This window comes from Macaca nemestrina, chromosome 1 (assembly GCF_043159975.1).
Source record: "Macaca nemestrina isolate mMacNem1 chromosome 1, mMacNem.hap1, whole genome shotgun sequence".
In the NCBI taxonomy this organism is placed as follows: Eukaryota; Metazoa; Chordata; class Mammalia; order Primates; family Cercopithecidae; genus Macaca; species Macaca nemestrina.
Genome location: NC_092125.1, coordinates 195,898,078 through 195,921,172, shown reverse-complemented (window position 1 = coordinate 195,921,172; position 23,095 = coordinate 195,898,078). Strand labels below are relative to the sequence as shown.

The following is a 23,095-nucleotide window of genomic DNA, read 5'->3' as shown; positions in this document are numbered from 1 at the left end:
ACCTAAAATAAGTTACTTAGGAGCCTGCAGAGCTTCCCACAAAGGTGGAAATTATGGGCGATATTTGTACTCTAAGATAAACAAAAGCAAATTTATTTTCTCCATGCTAAAAGGATATGTTGGTCACACAAGTTTTACCTATTAGTACTGACAAAACAAGATGAAAGAGAGAGTGAGAGAGAAAACCAACCCAGGGGCTATTTTGCTAACATGCTCTCTGGCTTCTACTCTGGTAAACTAGGTTACCCTTCATGTTACCCTCAGATATAAATAGCATTCATTTCCTTTCACTGGCCAGACAGACTTTAATACTTTGTTTCCTGGGTCCAGAAGAAAAAATACTTATAACACATCTCCTTTTAAATTTGAGTTACTAAAAAGCTGGCTCATTTCTCTTTTTCTTTTTCTTTTTTTTTTTTTTTGAGACGGAGTCTCACTGTCACCAGGCTGGCGTGCAGTGGCGCGATCTTGGCTCACTGCAACCTCTGCCTCCCGGTTCAAGCGATTCCCCTGCCTCAGCCTCTCGAGTAGCTGGAATACAGGCGCACACCACCATGACCAGCTAATTTTATTTTAGTAGGGATGGGGTTTCACCATGTTGGCCAGGATGGTCTCGAACTCCTGACCTTGTGATCCGCCCACCTCGGCCTCCCAAAGTGCTGGGATTACAGGCGTGAGCCACCGCGCCCAGCGAAGCTGGCTCATTTCTAATCAACTTTGGATTAAAAAAACCAAAATGTATTTGCTATTACTGCTTTGTTAAAATAGCCCAGAATGGCCCCCGTGGGACTTCTGAGTAGCCATAGCCATTTCCTTTTTAGTGCATAGTTCAAAATCCTCCAGAACACAGCTCCAGGTCTCTGCGTGTACCCAGGATGCAATGCAGGTGAACATTTTACAGACTGACTCGGATAAGTACTAGGCCCTGTGCAGGATCCTCAATGGGGTTTTCTGAATAAGAGCAACTTCAGTTGCTAGATGGAAATAATGAGGCATTTCTCCCAAATCAGACTTCACTCTTTTTAAGGAAAGAAACAGCTGCACAAGGAAGTTAACAGCATCCCTGGTCATCTAGTGGTTAGGAAGAAAAAAAAGGAAAAGAAAAAGATATTAAGAACAGTTAGGCCAGGTGCAGTGGCTCACGCCTGTAATCTCAGCACTTTGGGAGGCGGAGGAGGGCGGATCACGAGGTCAAGAGATGGAGACCATCCTGGCCAACATGGTGAAACACCGTCTCTACTAAAAATACAAAAATTATCTGGGGGTAGGGGTGTGCATGTAGTCCCAGCTACTCGGGAGGCTGAGGCAGGAGAATTGCTTGAACCTGGGAGGCGGAGGTTGCAGTGAGCCAAGATCGCGCCACTGCACTCCAGCCTGGTGACACAGCAAGACTCCATCTCAAAAAAAAAAAAAAAAAAAAAAAAAAAAAAACCGGCCGGGCGCGGTGGCTCAAGCCTGTAATCCCAGCACTTTGGGAGGCCGAGGCGGGTGGATCACGAGGTCAGGAGATCGAGACCATCCTGGCTAACATGGTGAAACCCTGTCTCTACTAAAAATACAAAAAACTAGCCGGGCGCGGTGGCGGGCGCCTGTAGTCCCAGCTACTCGGAGGCTGAGGCGGGAGAATGGCGTGAACCCGGGAGGCGGAGCTTGCAGTGAGCCGAGATCGCACCACTGCACTCCAGCCTGGGTGATAGAGCGAGACTCCGTCTCAAAAAAAAAAAAAAAAAAGAGTTAAATAAGTGAAGGAGCAGAAAGACTCCTACCAATCTACAGATTCAACTACCAATCTAATGTCAGTGCAAGTTGGGCTTGGCAACTTGCACCTGAAGCAGTTGAAGAGGCCAAGAGAATCAAATGAACAGGCTGCCACTCAACCAGAAGCATTACCTCACTTCAACACCACAACTTGGCTCCTAGACACTGGTCTGAACCTGAAGACATGGATTCCAGTCTGGAACTAGCTTCATTTCATTTTTCTACTATAATTTCTACCAAGCTCAACCTAACACTCCTGAATTCAGCAGAGACAAATCAAAGACAAGAAAGGACATTTTGGAAAGCATCATCAAAGATCATTCCTATCTCTACCAATGCAAAGGCAAGGAATGAAGACCAGATTCACCTGTCCCCCAAAATACCTGGTCCTCGAAGGTGCTCTGTTTCCTTGGCTCACGGTACAAGGAACACTGTCCTGCTGGGCCAACCCTATACTCTCTCACCTCTATCTATGTATTATCAGACTCCTCCCCGTCAGATGGCCAGCTCCTGAGGGGTGCCTTGTTTCTCCTGCCGTGCATCAAAACCAGCATTTTTTCTTTTCTTTTTTTTTTTTTTGAGACAGAGTCTTGCTCTTGTCGCCCAGACTGGAGTGCAATGGCACGATCTTGGCTCACTGCAATCTCCACCTCCTGGGTTCAAGTGATTCTCCTGCCTCAGCCTCCCAAGTAGTGGGGAATACAGGTGCCCACCACCATGCTCAGCTAATTTTTGTTTTTTTGGTGTTTTTTTTTTTTTTTTTTTTTTTTTGAGATGGTGTCTCACCCAGGCTGGAGTGCAGCGGCACAATCTCAGCTAACTGCAACCTCCGCCTCCTGGGTTCAAGCGATTCTCCTGCCTCAGTCTCCTGAGTAGCTGGGACTATAGGCGCACGCCACCATGCCCGGCTAATTTTTTTTGTATTTTTAGTAGAGACGGGACTTCACCGGTTAGCCAGGATGGTCTCGATCTCCTGACCCTGTGATCCGCCTGCCTCGGCCTCCCAAAGTGCTGGGATTACAGGCATAATCCAACGCATTTGGCCTAATTTTTATATTTTTAGTAAAGACGGGATTTCGCCATGTTGCCCAGGCTGGTCTTGAACTCCTGACCTCATGATCTGCCCGCCTTGGCCTCCCAAAGTGCTGGGATTACAGGCATGAGCCACCGCGCCTGGCCAGAAACAGCATTTTTAAGCAACCGTTTGCCTTGGGTTCTCTAGGCTATCAAGAAGTGGGGACTTTGGTCATATGCATATAGGAAAAAACAAATCTACTACTCTATTTCCCTTGGAGCCTGTATCAACAACCAGAGGCAGCCCAAAGGGTTCTTCCTACCTGTTATAGAAGATGTAACTCTCCTCTGAGGCCAGAATAACTCTGGAAACAGAGATGACCCAACTAGAACTGGGGAGCTTGATACCATTTCTTACCAATTTTAGCAGGAACAACTTAGCAATTAATAGTGTCACCCTGGCCGGGTGCGGTGGCTCACGCCTGTAATCCCAACACTTTGGGAGGCCGAGGCGGGTGGATCACGAAGCCAGGAGATCGAGACCATCCTGGCTAACATGGTGAAACCCCATCTCTACTAAAACTACAAAAATTAGCCAGGTGTGGTGGCAGGGACCTGTAGTCCCAGCTACTCGGGAGGCTGAGGCAGGAGAATGGCGTGAACCTGAGAGGCGGAGCCTGCAGTGAGCCGAGATTGTGCCACTGCACTCCAGCCTGGGTGACAGAGCAAGACTCCGTCTCAAAAAAAAAAAAAAAAAAAAAAAGTGTCATCCCACTTACTGTAGGTATTACGAAAAGACAAAATTTTTTCTTTCTTTTTTTTTTTTTTTTTTTTGAGATGGAGTCTCACTCTGTCTCCCAGGCTGGAGTGCAGTGGCACGACCTCAGCTCACTGCAACCTCTGCCTCCCGGGTTCAAGCGATTCTCCTACCTCAGACTCCCGAGTACCTGGGATTATAGACATGCACCACCACACCCATCTAATTTTTGTATTTTTAGTAGAGACAGGGTTTTGCCATGTTGGCCAGGCTGGTCTCGAACTCCTGACCTCAGATGATCCGCCCACCTTGGCTTCCCACAGTGCTAGGATTACAGGCGTGAGCCACCACGGTGCCTGGCTGACAAAATTGTTTAAACTATTTCTTTATTTATTTTAGAGACAGTTTCACTATGTTGCCTAGGCTGGAGTGCAGCAGCCAATTCACAGGATCAATCATAGTGCACATCACCCTCGAACTCCTGGGCTCAAGCCTCCCACCTCAGCCTCTCAAGTGGCTGGGACTACAGGTATGCACCACCACGCTCAGCTTTCAAATTATTTTAAAATAAAAATAAAACCGAAACCTTAACAATAATTCCTCTCCAGCATATGGCTAGTCTGTTTTTTGAAAGGAAATGAAAGACTGAAATCCCTCAACATTTCTCACTCCGGGCAGCTAACTGGTTTCAGAGCTGGCTGGCCTGACTTCTCATAGAAGACTAAGGGAATGAAGTGCCTGCATGGCCTGGCTCTGGTGTACTGGCTGAGAACACAGCACCCACCTCTTTCTGCTGCCATTGGCTTTGTCCTCCGCCAATTGTCTGGATTCTGGCAGCCTCTTGTGAAGGGGCAAGGAGATGATGTGCTCTTAAACTCTCACCCGTCCCAGCACCATAGCCCAGAATGTCATGGAAACTCAAGCGATAGTGAACTCTGAGATAAGCCCAAGGAAGATGCAAACTATCAGCACCATCAGGCGCTTCAATCGCACCTTGCGGTGGCTGCAATGAAGGAGAAACATAAGCACTGAGGAAGTCCTCTGCTCACCTCGTTTCCTCTCATTTTACAAACTCTTGTGCAACATGCCACTCCTCCCTGCCCCTCATAGTTTCCAAGTCTTGTAAGAGCAAGTGGAGTGCTGGCCCACACTTTACACAGCTACTTGACAGGCTCTTCATTGCTGGTAAATGACTGTCACAAATAGGTACTAGGGGTCATGGCAAAGTTCGCACATAAATGGAGCCTCACGGACACACCCAAGGGGAAAAAAGCACCAGGGGCCCTTGCAGAAAACCCCGGAGCTAGACAAAAAAAGACAGGTCTGCAGGTCCTCCCAGAGCACGGACTCACCCAAATTTCAGCCCTGAGCCCCGCATCTCCAAACGACAAGCTCCTGCTCAGCAACTGGCCTTCTGTGCTCCCCATTATCCACCAACAGCTGGGTGGGAAAAACCTAGTCCCTTTACAACCCGTAACCTCATCGTGACCTCTGGTCCCAGAGTAGACAGGACTCCCCAAGACTCCAGCCCTGTGCACTCCGCTATCATCACAGGGGCTGAGGACGGACAGAGCCCCAACACATACCATACCTCACCCAAAGGAAGGCTCTTTCATTGGCAGTGCACCCCCCCCTCCACCCCCCACGCGACAAACTCAGAAGGTCAGGATTGAAGAGCAAGCTGAGATGGAGAAACAGGCCCAGAGAGGGGCAGCAAGTGGCCCGAGGTCACACAGCGAGTTCGGAACGGGGCTTTACTAAAACCCTAGCCTCCGGATTCCCGAGTACCCCATTCCCACCCGCCTACCCTCGTCAGGCCCGCCTGAGAAGAACATCACAGAACTTCTGCCCCAGTGTCCCCGCCTCCGGAGGGCCACCAGGACTTTGGTCTTCGTCCCGTGCGTCCACTGGCCAAACCGCAGACCCTGCCCACCCAAGGGCCGGGCCCACAGCCGCCCCCGGCCCAGCTCCCGAGCCCAGCTTCCCGCCGCCCGCCGGACCTGCAGAGTCGCACTCCCTGGAGCCGGCGGCGGCAGACATTTCCCTGCCTGCTTCCTCAAGCTCTTCATCCCGCCGCCCGCCCCGCGCGCTCCGCCCCCAGACGAACCCGCCCCATGTGCCCTCTCCATCAATCGAAAGCCTGTCTTTTCCGTCGCTCCGCCCCAAAACAGAACGGAGCCCGCCCCCTGTGGGCGGGTCTCCTCCAATCCCCACCGCTCCTTCCGAGACGGATACCTGCCTCCGCCAATTGTCGCGTACCCTGGCCAGGTACCTGGCGCCGAATTACAACCGCGCGGCGTTGGCAGCTCCAGCTCCGGCTCTGCGCACCTGTACCGAGACAGCCACAGGAATTCAGGATCCCGGGTCGTAGGATCGAAGCCTGTGCAGGAACAAAGGGGGCGGATTGAGCCACGGGCTTGATGAGCTAGTTCTGCATGACTGTATTATCCCGAGAGACTCCAGCCCTCTACCTCTCGCGCACAGAAGGGTTCTGTGCGCACTAAGGTTCAACTGCAAGAATAATTGTGAACACAAAAGTACTATTCCAAGGCAGAGACCACCGCCATTCCTTGAACCTCACGGTAACTATGTGCCAAGGTCTGTGCTTCTTATAAATATTATCTTCCTACTCCTCGTAACACACCTTTTATGAAGGAGGAAACTATTATCCCAATTTTCTTTTTCTTTTCTTTCTTTCTTTTTTTTTTTTTTTAGACGGAATCTCGCTCTGTCGCCCAGGCTGGAGTGCAGTGGAGCGATCTCGGCTCACTGCAACCTCTGCCTCCCGGATACAAGCGATTCTCCTGCCTCAGCCTCCCGAGTAGCTGGGACTACAGGCACGTGCCACCATGTCCAGCTAATTTTTTGTATTTTTAGTAGAGACGGGGTTTCACCATATTAGCCAGGATGGTCTCCATCTCCTGACCTCATGATCCACCCGCCTCGGCCTCCCAAAGTGTTGGGATTACAGGCGTGAGCCACCACCCCCGGCCTATTATTCCAATTTTATATACAAGGCAACCAAGTTCAGAGAGATTAAGTCTGAGGTCACAGACTGACTAGCAGAGTGGAGGATTCAAACAAATGCCAGAGGGTTGGGGGATTTCACCACCCATAACCTCCACCAGCAGTTGGCAGCCCACGCCAGAGAAACACACACTCTAAGTAAGCAGTGTGTTTACTATGAAATATATCAAGACAAGTCCTCTGTTTCTCCCTTAATCAGACTGCCACTCTACTTTCTATAAATTCTTTTTTTTTTTTTTTTTTTTTCTGAGACGGAGTCTCGCTCTGTCGCCCAGGCTGGGATCTCAGCTCACTGCAAGCTCCGCCTCCCGGGTTTATGCCATTCTCCTGCCTCAGCCTCCCAAGTAGCTGGGACTACAGGCGCCCACCACCTCGCCCAGCTAGATTTTTGTATTTTTTAGTAGAGATGGGGTTTCACCGTGTTAGCCAGGATGGTCTTGATCTCCTGACCTCGTGATCTGCCCGTCTCGGCCTCCCAAAGTGCTGGGATTACAGGCTTGAGCCACGGCGCCTGGCTCCTAGAAATTCTTGAGTCACCTCTGTCTCTGACTCAAACCCTCTGACTCAAACTATCTGACTCTGGAACAATTGCTCTTAACCCTTCTGCTATCCTGCCTGCTCTGTTTGTAGAGCATCATGAACCTGACCGAACTGAATGGGATGTGCAAGGACATGATATATAAGAAGACTTGAGTTCCAGTCCTGACTATGGCACTGCCAGACGCAACTTTTAAGTTATCTTCAGCATTTACATACTATTAACCCGTACTTGGCCTTGTCTGATCCTCACAAAACTCTTGGATTATTGGAGAAAGCAAGTTTATACTTCCATTGTATAAATAAAAAAGCCAAGGTCTGAAAAAATAAAATATAGTAGGACCAGGCACATGCCTGTAATCCCAGCACTTTGGGAGGCTGAGGTGGGAGGATCATGAGGTCAGGAGATCGAGACCATCCTGGCTAACATGGTGAAACCTCATCTCTACAAAAAACACAAAAAATTAGCTGGCCATGGTGGCTTGCACTTGTAGTCCCAGCTACTCGGGAGGCTGAGGCAGGAGAATCCCTCTAACCTGGGAGGTGTAGGTGAGCTGAGATCACACCACAGCACTCCAACCTGGGTGAAAGAGTGAGACTCCATCTCAAGGAAAAAAAAAAAAAATACAAAAATTAGCCGGGTATAGTGGCGGGCACCTGTAATCCCAGCTATTCAGGAGGCTGAGGTAGGAGAATCACCTGAAACCAGGAGGTAGAGGTTGCAGTGAGCTAAGATTGCACCACCGCACCCCAGCCTGGGTGACAGAGCTAGAATCCATCTCAAAAAATTAAAATAAAATAAAAAATAGATAAAATGTAGTGTTCACATTCACATCTAGGAAGTAACAGAGCTGGGATCTGCACTGAAATCTCTGAACTCCGAGGGCTTTGGCATCAGAACCTGAAGTTTCAAACCTGGTCCTATTACTTCAATTTTATTTTTATTTTACTTATTTATTTATTTATTTATCTATTTATTTTGAGACAAAGTATTCCTCTGCTGCCCAGGCTGGAGTGCAGTAACATGATCTCCGCTTACTGCAACCTCTGCCTCCCGGGTTCAAACGATTCTCCTGCCTCAGACTCCTGAGTAGCTGAGATTACAGGCACGTGGCACAACGCCTGGCTAATTTTTGAATTTTTAGTAGAGACAGGGTTTCACCTTGTTGATCAGTCTGGTCTCGAACTCCTGACTTCATGATCCGCCAACCTTGACCTCTCAAAGTGCTGGGATTACAGGGGTGAGCCACCACACCCGGCCCCTATTACTTCAATTGATGATTGATCTTGGGTAAGTTACTTGCCTCCTCTGTGTCAATTTACTCGTCTGTAAAACAGGATATCTACTTCTTAGTATTGTTCAGAAGACTAAACGGAGAAATACAGTTGTTGTGCATTGTCTCGATATCTAGAAAAATGTCTGGCACACAGTAGGTGCTCAATTAATGTTAGCTAACTGTGATCCCTTGTTAGCCGAAGTTTCTCTAATAGTAGACTCTTAGCCAAGACACTTCCATTCTCTGGCGTTTCGTGCTGTACAACATTATCCATCAAGGACTGGGTGAAAAAAAACTAGTTCCTTTTGCCTCTAGTGCCTCTAGTAAAATGAAAGAGTTGGGCTGGTGGATATCTAAGAGTCTGTCAATACTGAGAGTCCCTTCTCACCCAGGTCCCTCCCTAAGGAAATCCTCATCATGACAAGCACTCGGAGAAGTTGGTTGGTACAGAGTTTCTCTGCTGGTTACCCCAGGTGTGGTGTGGACTTCAGAAGGATGAGCAGGTAAGGGGACTGCAAGATACACACCCAATCCTAAAAGAAAGAAGTCATCCTTGACTCCTCTCTCATTCTCATAGCTACCAACCTCTGTTCATGCAGTCAACAAATACTTATTAAGTGCCTGCTATATGCCAGGCACTGTTTTTTGTTTGTTTGTTTGTTGGGTTTTTTTGTTTTTTGGGTTTTTTTTTTTTTTTTTTTTTTTGGAGACGAAGTCTCGCTGTGTCCTCCAGGCTGGAGTGCAGTGGCGCGACCTCGGCTCACTGCAAGCTTCGCCTCCTGGGTTCACGCCATTCTCCTGCCTCAGCCTCCTGAGTAGCTGGGACTATAGGCGCCCACTACCGCGACCGGCTAATTTTTTGTATTTTTAGTAGAGACGGGGTTTCACCGTGGTCTCAATCTCCTGACCTTGTGATCCGCCCGCCTCGGCCTCCCAAAGTGCTGGGATTACAGGCGTGAGCCACCACACTCGGTTTTTTTTTTTTGTTTTTTTGTTTTTTTTTAAGATGGAGTCTCGCTCTGTCACCCAGGCTGGAGTGCAGTGGCACGATCCTGGCTCACTGCAACCTCTGCCTCCCAGGTTCAAGCGATTCTCCTGCCTCAGCCTCCCGAGTAGCTGGGACTACAAGCACGTGCCACCATGCCTGGCTAATCTTTTTTTTTTTATTTTTAGTAGAGACGGGTTTCCCCATATTGATCAGGCTGGTCTTGAATTTCTGACCTTGTGATCTGCCCGCCTTGGCCTCCCAAAGTGTTGGGATTACAGGCGTGAGCCACCGTGCAGGCCGGCACTGTTCTTATCTCTGCAGATGAAGTTGTGAAAGTAACCCAAACTCACTGCCCCCATGGTGCCCTCATTCTCATCAGTTGCAAGATGCCTCCGTATCTTGCAAGTCCACCCCTTCTTCCCCATTCCCATCGCCAGGGCTCTCCCAAGTCCCAGCCTCATTTTCCATTCCTTAGCCATTCCAATACATTCCTATCTCCCTGCTCTGGCCTCTCTTTTTCTTTTTTTTTTTTTCTTTTTTTTTTTTGAGAGGGAGTCTCGCTCTGTCGCCCAGGCTGGGGTGCAGTGGCCGGATCTCAGCTCACTGCAAGCTCCGCCTCCTGGGTTTACGCCATTCTCCTGCCTCAGCCTCCCGAGTAGCTGGGACTACAGGCGCCCGCCACCTCGCCCGGCTAGTTTTTTTTTGTATTTTTTTAGTAGAGATGGGGTTTCACCGTGTTAGCCAGGATGGTCTCGATCTCCTGACCTCGTGATCCGCCCGTCTCGGCCTCCCAAAGTGCTGGGATTACAGGCTTGAGCCACCGCGCCCGGCCTGGCCTCTCTTTTTCTATACTATTGCCAGAAGAACTTTTCTAACTTGCAAATCTTGCCTTATCACTCTCCAGCTTAAAATTCCTTAATGGCTCTTTGCTGGGTAGCTAAGACCCTTCATGAGATGCTCTCCGCTGACCTTTCCTGGCTTAGCTCTCTCCACAAAAATTCACCTCCTACATGAAGCCTTCCTGAGCTGTTTACAGGCGAGAGGGTACCATGAGTTAAAGAAGCACTAGAGCAAAACACGCAAGAGCTCAGGTTCTGGAGTAGAACTTTTTTTTTTTTTTTTTAAGGGGGGTGGGGAGACAGAGTCTCGCTTTGTCACCCAGGCTGGCAATCAGTGGCATGATCTTGGCTCACTGCAACCTCCACCTCTTGGGTTCAAGCAATTCTCTTGCCTCAGCTTCCCAAGTAGCTGGGACTACAGGTGTGGGCCACCACGCCCAGTTAATTTTGTGTTTTTAGTAGAGACGGGGTTTCACTATATGTTGGCCAGTCTGGTCTCGAACCCGTGACCTCACGTGATCCACCCGTCTAAGCCTCCCAAAATGCTGGGATTATAGGCATGAGCCACCGTGCCTGGCCTGGAGTAGAACTATATAATCCTGCCTAATCCTGGCTCTGTCATTTACCAGCTAGGTACTCAGGCAACACTCTTATCCTCTCTGAGCCTCAGTTTCCTCATCTATGAAATGGACACATAGATAATACTTCCCTTGTAAGATCGTGGTAAAGAGTAAATGAGGCCAGGCTGGGCGCGGTGGCTCACACCTGTATTTCCAGCACTTTGGGAGGCTGAGGCAGGTGGATCACAAGGTCAGGAGTTCGAGACCGGCCTGACCAGTATGGTGAAACCTCGTCTCTACTAAAAATACAAAAATTAGCCAGGCATGGTGGCCTGCGCCTGTAATCCCAGCTACTCAGAAGGCTGAGGCAGAACAGTCACTTGAACCCAAGAGGCAGAGGTTGCAGTGAGCCAAGATGGCGCCACTGCACTCCAGCCTGGGCAACAAAGCAAGACTCCGTCTCACACACACACAAAAAAAGTAAATGAGAGGCTGGGCGAGGTGGCTCACGCCTGTAATCCCAGCACTTTTGGAAGCTGAGATGGGCAGGTTACCTGAGGTCAGGAGTTCGAGACCTGCCTGGCCAAAGTGGTGAAACCCCATCTCTACTAAAAAATATAAAATTTGGGCAGGCACAGTGGCTCACGCCTATAATCCCAGCAGTTTGGGAGGCCAAAGTGGGCGGATCACCTGAGGTCCAAAGTTCGAGACCAGCCTGGCCAACATGGTAAAACCTGTCTATATCAAAAAATACAAAAATTAGCCGGGCGTGGTGGCATGCACCTGTAGTCCCAGCTACTCGGGAGGCTGAGGCAGAAGAATAGCCTGAACCCAGGAGGTGGAATTTGCAGTGAGCTGAGATTGTGCCACTGCACTCCAGCCTGGGCGACAGAGCCAGACTTTGTCTCAAAAAATAAAATTAAAAAAAAAAAATTAGCCAGGCATAGTGGCAGGTGCCTGTAATCCTAGCTACTTGGGAGGCTGAAGAAGGAGAATCACTTGAACCCTGGAGGCAGGGGTTGCAGTGAGCTGAAACCGCGCCATAGCACTTCAGCCCAGATGGGCAATAAGAGTGAAACGCGGTCTCAAAAAAAAAAAAAAAAAAAAAAGCCGGATACGGTGGCTCATGCCTGTAATCCTGTAATCCTAGCACTTTGGGAGGCTGAGGTGGGTGGATCAAAAGGTCAGGAGTTCGAGACCAACCTGGTCAACATGGGGAAACTTCATCTCTACTAAAGATACAAAAAATTAGCTGGGCATGGTGGCACGCGCCTGTACCAGCTACTTGGGAGGCTGAGGCAGGAGAATCACTTGAACCCGGGAGGTGGAGGTTGCAGTGAGCCAAGATCGTGCCATTGCACTGTAGCCTGGGCAACAGGGCGAGACTCCATCTCAAAAATAAATAATTAATTAAATTTGGCCAGGCACGGTGGCTCAAGCCTGTAATCCCAGCACTTTGGGAGGCCAAGACGGGTGGATCACGAGGTCAGGAGATCGAGACCATCCTGGCTAACACGGTGAAACCCCGTCTCTACTAAGAAATACAAAAAATAGCCGGGCGAGGTGGCAGCGCCTGTAGTCCCAGCTACTCGGGAGGCTGAGGCCGGAGAATGGCGTGAACCTGGGAGGCGGAGCTTGCAGTGAGCTGAGATCCGGCCACTGCACTCCAGCCTGGGCTACAGAGTGAGACTCCGTCTCAAAAAAAAAAAAAAAAAAAAAAAAAAAAAAAAAAATTAATTAAATTTTAAATTTTTTAAAAAAAGGAGTAAATGAGATAATGTGTGAAAAGTTCTTGGAATAGTGCCTAACACATGCCAAATCAACAATGAATGCGAGCTATGAGTCTTCTTGTAGAGGGGAAAAACATTTTCTGAGTTCTTGCTCTGTGGTAGGCACTTTTACATGTGTTATCTCATTTAATTCTCACAACCCCATGTATAAGGTATTCATTACATACAGAAGCCTATAAAAACTACAGTTCAGAGAGGTGAAGTAGCTTGCCCAAAGTTGTCAGCTAGGAACTGGCAGAGATGGGTTTCAAACTCAAGGGGCTGTATAGCCTCAAAACCCAGGCTCTTTGGTGTTATTTCTATTATTATACCTCCTACAACTACTAATAATAATCATAAAGTATGTTATCATTATTTTAAGATTTAGAGATAAATTTCCCACTGCTTAATAAATTTTAAACCTCTTGGCTGGGTGCCGTGGCTCATGCCTGCAACCCCAGCACTTTGGGAGGCCAAGGTGGGTGGATCACCTTAGGCCGGGAGTTCGAGACCAGCCTGACCAATGTGGTGAAACCCCGTCTCTATTAAAAATACAAAAAATTGGCCGGGCGTGGTGGCTCAAGCCTGTAATCCCAGCACTTTGGGAGGCCGGGACGGGCGGATCACTAGGTCAGGAGATCGAGACCATCCTGGCTAACACGGTGAAACCCCGTCTCTACTAAAAAATACAAAAAACTAGCCGGGCGAGGTGGCGGGCGCCTGTAGTCCCAGCTACTCAGGAGGCTGAGACAGGAGAATGGCCCGAACCCGGGAGGCGGAGCTTGCAGTGAGCTGAGATCCGGCCACTGCACTCCAGCCTGGGCGACAGAGTGAGACTCCGTCTCAAAAAAAAAAAAAAATACAAAAAAAAAATACAAAAAATTAGGCTGGGCGTGGTGGCTCATGCCTGCAGTCCCAGCACTTTGGGAGGCGGACGCGGGTGGATCACCTGAGGTCAGGAGTTCAAGACCATCCTGGCCAACATGGTGAAACCCCGTCTCTACCAAAAATCCAAAAATTAGCTGGGCGTGGTTGTGGGTGCCAGTAATCCCAGCTACTCGGGAGGCTGACGCAGGAGAATCGCTTGGACCCAGGCGGCAGAGGTTGCAGTGAGCCAAGGTCACACCATTGCACTCCAGCCTGGGCGACAAGAACGAAACTCCATCTCAAAAAAAAAAATTAGCTGGGCATTGTGGCGGGCGCCTGTAATCCCAGCTACTCAGGAGGCTGACGCAGGAGAATTGCTTGAACTGGGGAGGTGGAGGTTGTAGTGAGCCCAGATTGCACGACTGCACTCCAGCCTGGGCAATAAGAGCAAAACTCGGTCTCAAAAAAATCAAATAAATAAATATCTTAACCAGGCATTCAAGGCTCTACAATCATGTTTCTACTTCCTTTTTTTATTTTATTTTTTAGAGACAGGGGTCTCATTCTGTTGCCCATGCTGCAGTGTGGTAGAGCAATCATAGCTCAATGTAGCTGTGAACTCCTGGGCTCCTGTGATCCTCCCGCCTTAGCCTCCCAAGTAGTTGGGATTACAAGCAAGCTACTAAGCCTAGCTGCTGCTTCTGCTTCCTTTTCCCTTATCCCCTAGTTTGAATCCAAGGGCAGTCCACTTCCTGGCACAGCAAGCAAAAAAGGTGAAATCCCTGGAGGCTCAGGCTCCACAGCAAGACCACAGAGAAGACCAGCCCTCTCCCACTGCCACAAAGACAAGAGATAGCCTGAAAGAAGACAGCTAAAAGTGCTGGGTAAACACTTAAGCCCCAGCACCTGTTGGCTTGAATGTGCATGTTCTATGACTAATCCTCTGCTCTGTACACAAACTCTCCTTTACCTGCTGGGCTAACTTCCCATTCTAAACAAGTTTTGTCCTAGAGGCCACTAACCTTTCACTGCTAGCCCAAAGCTAGACCATTTTCTCAGCTGCAGTGAGTGACAGCAGGGTTCAGGGGCAGGAAAGCCAATATGACAGATGGTTCTAGCTGTGAGTTCTAGCTGTGGGTAGCAGACAGAGGGAAGCTGGGCTGCTGGAAGCTGCTTAGCCTGCCAACTTGTAAGAGATTCTGCATCACAGTCACAACCTACCCTGTGCAACCCTGCCCAGAGCCAGGAGGGCAAAGGGGCCCTGCTCTGGTTAACACTCAACTCCAGAAACTGTAAACACAAAAGCAAACACCATGGTTGGCTGGCAGCCTGGGGGCACTGTGGCTTTACACCAGCAGCTTTGAAAGGACACAGAAACCATGGGGTATGAGTCTAAAGGGTGGAAAGTCAACTGGGGTGGGTGGGTGAATACCCAGCACCCACCCACCCCCAGGGAGCCTGGGGTCTTACCTACCTGGACAGGCTCTGGCAACTTCGTGGAGGAACATCCTGGTTTGTGAACCAAAAGGTAGCTGGAATACGAGGCTAAGCTCTGCTGTGTCCAGCTGGACGGTCACATCTGAGCCTGCACAAAGGAGTCAGGAAATGAACCCTTGGCTGCCAGGAGCTAAGTGTTTGATGCAGCCTAAGGCTAGAGTCCTCAGAATGGAGAATCAGCAACCCGGACTCCCAAAGCCCCTTCAGTCCTTAAGCAACTTACCTGGGACTGCTGCTGGCACAAGGAAACCCTCTGTACCCTGAGTTCCAAATTAACATCATCCCCTCTTTATAGAGGAGGCAGATGAAGGCTCTGAAAAGTCAATAAGCCTCAACTGCAGTACTAGATGGAGCTGGGAGAGGGAGAGAACAGGTTCTCTGGATATGTAGTCTGTACCCCTCCTGATGAAATGAAAAGCACATAGAGGCAGACGAGGGGATGTCCATGGGCCAGTCTACCTGACTGTGCCAGGTAGTGTGATAGGCACAGGGAATACCATGCTGAAGAGAATACGCGTGGGTCCGTCTCAGGGAGCTAGACTGTAGAAGGCTTCCCTATTCATAGCATATACCCAATACTGGGCACATGGTGAGCACTCAAAACATCTGCTGAACTAAGAGACAAACAGAAGTAACCTAGCACAGCAATTAAGAGTGTGGGCTCGGGCCAGGCGCGGTGGCTCACACTTATAATCCCAGCACTTTGGGAGGCAGAGGTGGGTGGATCACAAGGTCAGGAGTTCGAGACCAGCCTAGCCAATGTGGTGAAACCCCGTCTCTACTAAAAATTCAAAAGTTAGCCGGGTGTGGTGATGGGCACCTGTAGTCCCAGCTACTCGGGAGGCTGAGGCAGGAGAATGGCGTGAACCCAGGAGGCGATGCTTGCAGTGAGCAGAGATCACGCCACTGCACTCCAGCCTGGGTAACAGAGTGAGACTCTGACTCAAAAAAAAAAAAAAAAAAAAAATGTGGGTTAGGCCGGGCACAGTGACTCATGCCTGTAATCCAGCACTTTGGGATGCCAGGGCAGAAGGATTACTTAAAGCCAGGAGTTTGAGACCAGCTTAGAAAACATAGTGAGGCCCCCCTCCCCCATATCTATAAAAAATTAGCCAAATGTGGAGTCCCAGCTACTTGGGAGGCTGAGGTGGGAGGATTGCTTGAACCCAGGAGGTTGAAGCTGAAGTGAACCATATTTGTGCCACTGAACTTCAGCCCAAGTGACAGAGCAAGATCCTGTCTCAACAAATAAAATAAAAGAGTGTGAACTCTAGAATCTGGATTCTCTGAGTTTGAATCTTCGTTCCACCCCTTACTAAACTGTTTAATTTCTCTGGGCCTCAGTTACCTTGTCCATAAAATGGAGATGAAAACAGTGATAACCTCATAGAGCTGTGAGAAAAGCCTGATTTAGGCCGGGCGCGGTGGCTCACGCCTGTAATCCCAGCACTTTGGGAGGCCGAGGAGGGTGGATCACGAGGTCAGGAGATCGAGACCATCCTGGCCAACACGGTGAAACCCCGTCTCTACTGAAAAAGTACAAAAAATTAGGCCGGGCGCGGTGGCTCAAGCCTGTAATCCCAGCACTTTGGGAGGCCGAGACGGGCGGATCACTAGGTCAGGAGATCGAGACCATCCTGGCTAATGCGGTGAAACCCCGTCTCTACTAAAAAATACAAAAAACTAGCCGGGCGAGGTGGCGGGCGCCTGTAGTCCCAGCTACTCGGGAGGCTGAGGCAGGAGAATGGCGTAAACCCGGGAGGCGGAGCCTGCAGTGAGCTGAGATCCGGCCACTGCACTCTAGCCTGGGCGACTGAGCGAGACTCTGTCTCAAAAAAAAAAAAAAATGGCCGGGCGCGGTGGCTCACGCCTGTAATCCCAGCACTTTGGGAGGCCGAGGCGGGCGGATCACAAGGTCAGGAGATCGAGACCACAGTGAAACCCCGTCTCTACTAAAAATACAAAAAATTAGCCGGGCGCGGTTGTGGGCGCCTGTAGTCCCAGCTACTCGGGAGGCTGAGGCAGGAGAATGGCGTGAACCCGGGAGGCGGAGCTTGCAGTGAGCCGAGATCGCGCCACTGCACTCCAGCCTGGGCTGGGCGACAGAGCGAGACTCCGTCTCAAAAAAAAAAAAAAAAAAAAAGTACAAAAAATTAGCTGGGCGTGGTGGTGGGCGCCTGTAGTCCCAGCTACTCGGGAGGCTGAGGCAGGAAAATGGCATGAACCTGAGAGGCAGAGCTTGCAGTGAGCCGAGATCATGCCACTGCACTCCAGCCTGCGCAACAGAGACTCTGTCTCAAAAAAAAAAAAGAGAAAAGCCTGATTTGGTGTATATAAAACTTTTAGCATAATGCTGGCATAGGATAATCATTGACTCATTATTTGCTTCTATTTTTATTGTTGTTGTATAGCAAAGAAGACAGACATTAAATATGTCAATATAAATAATTACATCACTGATTGAGAGAGGCTGGCAAAAGAAAAAGGCAAGCCAGGCATGGTGGCTCATGCCTATAATCCCAGCACTTTGGGAGGCTGAGGCAGGTGGATCACCTGAGGTCAGGAGTTCAAGACCAGACTGGTGAACATGGCAAAACCCCGCCTCTATGGAAAATACAAAAATTAACTGGGCATGGTGGTGGGCGCCTATAATCCCAGCTACTTGGGAGGCAGAGGCAGGAGAAAGAGAGAGAGAGAGGGAGGGAGGGAGGGAGGGAGAGGGGGAGAAGCAGGGAGAGAGAGAGAGAGAGAGAAAGAAAGAAAGGGAGAAAGAGAGAGAAAGAAAGAAGAGAAGAGAAGAGAGGAGAACAGAGGCACATGTATCCAGTGGGATACAAAACAATTTCAGGGTTTTTTGTTTTTGTTTTTGTTTTTGTTTTTTGAGATGGAGTTTCGCTCTTGTTGCCCAGGCTGGAGTGCAATGGTGCGATCTCGGCTCACCGCAACCTCCGCCTCCCAGGTTCAAGCAATTCTCCTGCCTCAGCCTCCCAAGTAGCTAGGATTACAGGCATGCACCACCACGCCTGGCTAATTTTGTATTTTTAGTAGAGACAGGGTTTCTCCATGTTGGTCAGGCTGGTTTCGAACTCCTGACCTCATGATCTCAGCCTCCCAAAGTGCTGGGATTCAGGCGTGAGCCACCGCCCTGGCCTAATTTCAGGGGTTTAACAAAGGCTGCCTGGGAAGAGAAATGCATGAATGGAAGCCCTGAAGGCTGAGTAGGAGTTGACTAGGTGAAGAGATGTGAGGCTTGTAGGAGGATGGGACAGCGTGTGCAGGGGCTCCAAGGTGAGAACGTGTGATATCGGCGGGGGGACGGAAACAGCAGCAAGGAGGAGAGTGATGAGAGATGAGCCCACGGAGATGGGTAGTGCCAGATCCTACAGGGTCTTACTTGCTGCAATAAGTTTACCAGGGGGTGCTCTTACTTTACATCATTCTCTCTCTGAAGATCAGGTACCCTCTGCCCCAAGTGAGACCCAGACCAAGAGGACCACTCACCAAGGATGTAGAGTTCACCATCCGGGGACACTGTGGGGAGGGAAATGAGAATGCCCTTAGCAATTGAGCTTACTCCCCCTTACCCCCCCCATCAAGGACAAAGATGACCTGAGGGGCCCATAGGAGAGGATTCATACCACCCAGCCTCCTGTGGCACCTTCTTCCAGCGTAAAATCCCGCGAGACTGGCACTATCTGGTCCAGAGAGACATCGTCCCCAGTAATGGCCATCCTCCGGTGCGTATAGAGGAAGAGACTAAGGGCAGGAAGCAGAGGTGAGGATGGGGGCCTGCTGGCTGTCCCTCAGTCCTATCTTGGAGGCCTCGGGGTGCTCACACTCCCTCCTTAGTCCCTAATACTGTGCTGGTGGTGCCCTGGCTAGGCACACTCCTCATGCCATCTCTGTCTATGGTGCCCATCAGAGACTGCAGTTGTATGGATGAGGTCATCAAACCAGAATTTTTCTCATCTGCAGGAGCCCCTGATTGTTAGTAAAACACAAACACATGTTTGATCTAACCATGGTGCATTCTAGCACTGTGTGTGACAGAAACAGTGTAACCTTAGCTACCCACTTCTCTCCCTGAACCTGTTTCCCATCTGTAAAATTGGGGTGATGGATCAGAAAATGTCTAAGGCCCCTCCCTCCCAGCTCCTAGACCCTGAGTCACTCACCAGCTATGAGACCTTTGACAGCTATTACTCTCTCTCTGCTTCTGTGTGGTATGTGGGTGTTACTAGACAACATTTATCGAGCACTTTCTTTTTTTTTTTTTCTTTTTTCTTTATTATTTTTTAAAATTATTTGAAATAGAGATAGGGGTCTCACTATATTGCCCAGGCTGGTCTTGAACTTCTGAGCTCAAGTAATCCTCCCAGCTCAGACTCCCAAAGTGTTGGGATTACAGGTGTGAGCCATTGCACCCGGCCTTATTGAACACTTTCTGTGCACCCCATGGTGTTTGTTTTTTTTTCTTTCTTTCTTTCTTTCTTTTTTATAGAGACAGGGTCTTGCTGTGTTGCCCAGGCTATAGTGCAATAATAGTTCACTGTAATCTCAAACTCCTCGACTCATGTGATCCTCCCACCTCAGTCTCCTGAGTAGCTGAGACTACAGGCATGCACCACCATGCCCAGCTAATTTTCTTATTTTTTGTAGAGATGGAGCCGGGGGGCCGGAGAGGGAGGTCTCACTTTGTTGCCCAAGCTGGTCTTGAACTCCTAGCCTCAAGCAATTTTCCTTCCTCAACCTCCCAAAGTGTTGGGATTACAAGCATGAGCCACTGCACCTGGCCTAACTCACTTTACTCTCTAATCTGGACAAATCGAGGAGTAAAACAACTTGCTCAAGATCATGTGGTTCCACCAGGTACAGTGGCTCTTGCCTAAAATTCCAACACTTTGGGAGGCTGAGGCGGGAGAATGACTTGAGGCCAGGAGTTCCAGCGTGCAGCTATGAGTGCACCACTGCACTCCCGCCTGGGGGACAGAAAGAGACCCTGTCTCTAAAAAAAAAGACCATGTGAGGCTGGGTGCGCTGCACTTTGGGAGGCCAAGGCAGGTGGATAACTTGAGGTCAGGACTTCAAGACTAGCCTGGCCAAAGTGCTGAAACCCCATCTCTACTAAAAATACAGAAACGAGCCAGGTATGGTGGTGGGCACCTCTGTAATACCAGCTCCTCAAGAGGCTGAGGCACGAGAATTGCTTGAACCTGGGACGCAGAGGTTGCAGTGAGCCAAGATCACGCCACTGCACTCCAGCCTGGGTGACAGAAAGAGACCCTGTCTCTTAAAAAAAGACCGTGTGAGGCTGGGCATGCTGGCTCATGCCTGTAATCCTAGCACTTTGAGAGGCCAAGGCAGGTGGATAACTTGAGGTCAGGACTTCAAGACCAGCCTGGCCAACGTGGTGAAACCCCCTCTCTACTAAAAATACAGAAATGAGCCAGGCATGGTAGCAGACACCTCTGTAATACTAGCTCTTCAAGAGGCTGAGGCACAAGAATTGCTTGAACCTGGGACACAGAGGTTGCAGTGAAACAAGATCACGCCACTGCACTCCAGCCTGGGCGAAGAGCAAGACTCTGTCTCAAAACAAACAATAGATCATGTGGCTTGTTAGTAACAAAGCCTAGGTTTGAACCCAGGCAGTTGGACCACGAGGCTCAAGATCTGGACCAGTATGTTAAACTCTCTCTTCTCAAGAAACTTCCTCCTTAGATCTTGAGGATTATAAGTTAGTACCTGTGCAGGGTTTAGAATATAGTGTTCAAAAAATATTAACTGTCATTTTGATAATTATTCTAGGAGACTCAGACCCTGCCCTGGAGTGACGGTTGAAGTTGAGCTGGAGGGTGCAGTGATGAACAACCCCATGGCCCAGACAGGTGGGGACCAAGCCCCTCACTCACGCATGTTCCTGGCTGCCGTGCTCCAGGCGGTAGCGCACAAGTCCCAGGAGGCGGCTCTGCCGGCTGTCCCCTTCACACAGCACACCTTGCACCGCCTGCGGCTCAGAGTCAAGGGAAGACAACCCAGAGGCGAGGCCGCTCCCCACCCAGGCTGTCCCACCTTCCTCCGTTCCCCTGTCCCCCAGATTCACTGTGTGGCCTTGGGCCAGTCACTCTCTAAGCCTTCCTCATCTATGAAATGAGGATAATAATCCCCAACTTCATAGGGAGTTAGGAGGATGACTGCATATTTAAAGCATCTGGCGGAGAGTCTAGGACTCAGTAAGTACTTAGTAAATACTGATTTCCTTCTCCCCTGATGGTTCAGAGAGGCAGGAGAGGGGATAGACGCCTCGACACCTTCCATTCCTCTTCCCAAGGCCAGGGCAGGCTCAGGGCTGCAGTTAGCACAGGAAGGATATGATGACGCAGTATTCCCCCTCAGCCAGCGTCTCCTGGATCGCCACAGACTGGTCCATGCTGGCTCCTGCTGAGTGCACACACCCTGTGGGAGGGGAGATGGGAGCCCCCTTTGGTCAACAAGTTACGCATGGGGTGATGGAGCTGCCTCAGAGGGGTGGGATGCAGGAGGGAGGGGCCTTTGCGGCGGGAGACAGTACTGGGGAGGCCTGATCCTTCTCCTCCTCCTACTCCTTCTCCTCCCTAGAATAGGTCTTTCAGTTTTTAGGGTTAGGGGTCCAGTCCCTTTGCCCCTGCTGGGATCTACAGTTTGTTGTACTGCCTTTGTCTGGGAGGGCATCCAGTTGCTCTTGAGTGTGGTCTACTTGTTGGAAGCGGGGTATGTGGATTGGAGAAGGGGACCTGGTCCCTTTGCTCCTAGGACAGGGCTCTGCCTGTCTTTTGGGGAGAGTTTTTGTTCTGCTGGCACCTCTCTGGGAGGTGTCAGTGGTGTGTCCATGTGGGGTTCAGGGAACATCCCCTTACTGTCATTCAGGAGGGTCCCATTCCTCTCTCCTTGGAGACAGGAAGTGTCCCATTGCTGCTTGCCCTTCACCCCCGCCCCAGCAGGCCCATTGCATCAGCTGCAGGCCGGTGGCGGGGGTGGGTAGGGGGTGTCCCAGCCCTCAGCTTGCCCACTCCCTCCTGCCCAGCCCTGCCCTGGCTTTCCTACTCTGCTCCCACCCACAGCTCCCTGCCATTGCCACCTACCTACCTCCTGAGCTGTCACCGCAGGGCACACAGGACTCCGCTGCCCCAGGTTCCGGGACAGTGACTACATTTCCCAACAGCCCCTGCGCCACTCGGTGGTCAGTCAGCCTGCAAGTCCCAGCATGCCCGAGTCAGTCGTGGGGTGGGGAGTCTCTCCATCCCCATTAACCCCTTAGGTCCTGGGGTACACTGGGCTCCCTATTCCAGAAAGGTTTTCAAATGATTGCCCTCACTCCCATCCCCAGCCCTCTAGGTCATGGGGCCAAAGCTTCCTGCCCAGGAGGAAGATGGTCACATTTTATCTTAGGGGAAGAATATAATGCATTTTTATTTCCTCCTTAGTTCCATCATCAGCTCTTCTCACTCCAGGGTAAACAGCCCGGACCTCTGCTGAAACTCTTTCCCTAAAATAACTACCCTCTCCTGGTTTAATGGAGGGAGAACCAGACTATGAAGAACCATTATGTCCGTTTTCCAGGTGGAGAAGCTGAGCCTTGGAGAGGGTAAGCAGTTTGACATTAAGTCTTGTAGCTAGCAGGTGGCAACACTGGGACTCCACTGAAAGTCTGACTGCAACTCCTGGGCCATTTGTACCGCCACACACTGCCCTATTTCCTCCCTCAGCCCCACCTAGCCCTCCTGCCACACAGTGCTGTTTGAGGCTACTGGGTGTGAACGCACTTTATAAAGGGTATGACACTGTTCCTGTCTGACAATGTCCTTCCCCTGATCCACCTGGCTGTGTGACCTTGGCCAAGACCTTTCTTCCCTTGGGACTCAATTTCCCCATCTAAGATAAGGAGGTTACCCCAGATGGACAAAAAGAGCCAGCACAGGGACTGGGCACAGTGGCTCATGCCTGTTATCCTGGCACTTTGGAAGGCCAAGGAGGGAGAATCGCTTGAGGCAGGGAGTTTGAGACCCCATCTCTAAAAAAAATTTTTTTTTAAATTTAGCTGGGTATGGGGTGCATGCCTGTAGTCCCAGCTACTTGGGAGGCTGAGATGGGAGGATCACTTGAGCCCAGGAGTTCAGGGCTGCAGTGAGCTGTGATTGCTCACCCAGCTCAGATAAGGATTCTCAC

At 50.1% G+C, this 23,095-nt stretch overlaps 1 protein-coding gene across 1 annotated transcript in view; it reads right to left on the bottom strand.

The window, feature by feature from the left end:
- Window positions 1-22,149, bottom strand: part of LOC105495220 (inositol polyphosphate-5-phosphatase B) — an 84,279-nt gene extending 62,130 nt beyond the window's left edge. Inside the window, 8 exon segments of the mRNA XM_071095892.1 lie at window positions 5,530-5,643; window positions 5,646-5,909; window positions 14,868-14,978; window positions 18,392-18,421; window positions 18,549-18,646; window positions 20,803-20,897; window positions 21,264-21,346; window positions 22,016-22,149. Coding sequence (XP_070951993.1) covers window positions 5,530-5,643; window positions 5,646-5,909; window positions 14,868-14,978; window positions 18,392-18,421; window positions 18,549-18,646; window positions 20,803-20,897; window positions 21,264-21,320 — 769 coding nt within the window. The 5' untranslated portion in view covers window positions 21,321-21,346; window positions 22,016-22,149.
- Window positions 22,150-23,095: the final 946 nt, after the last annotated feature.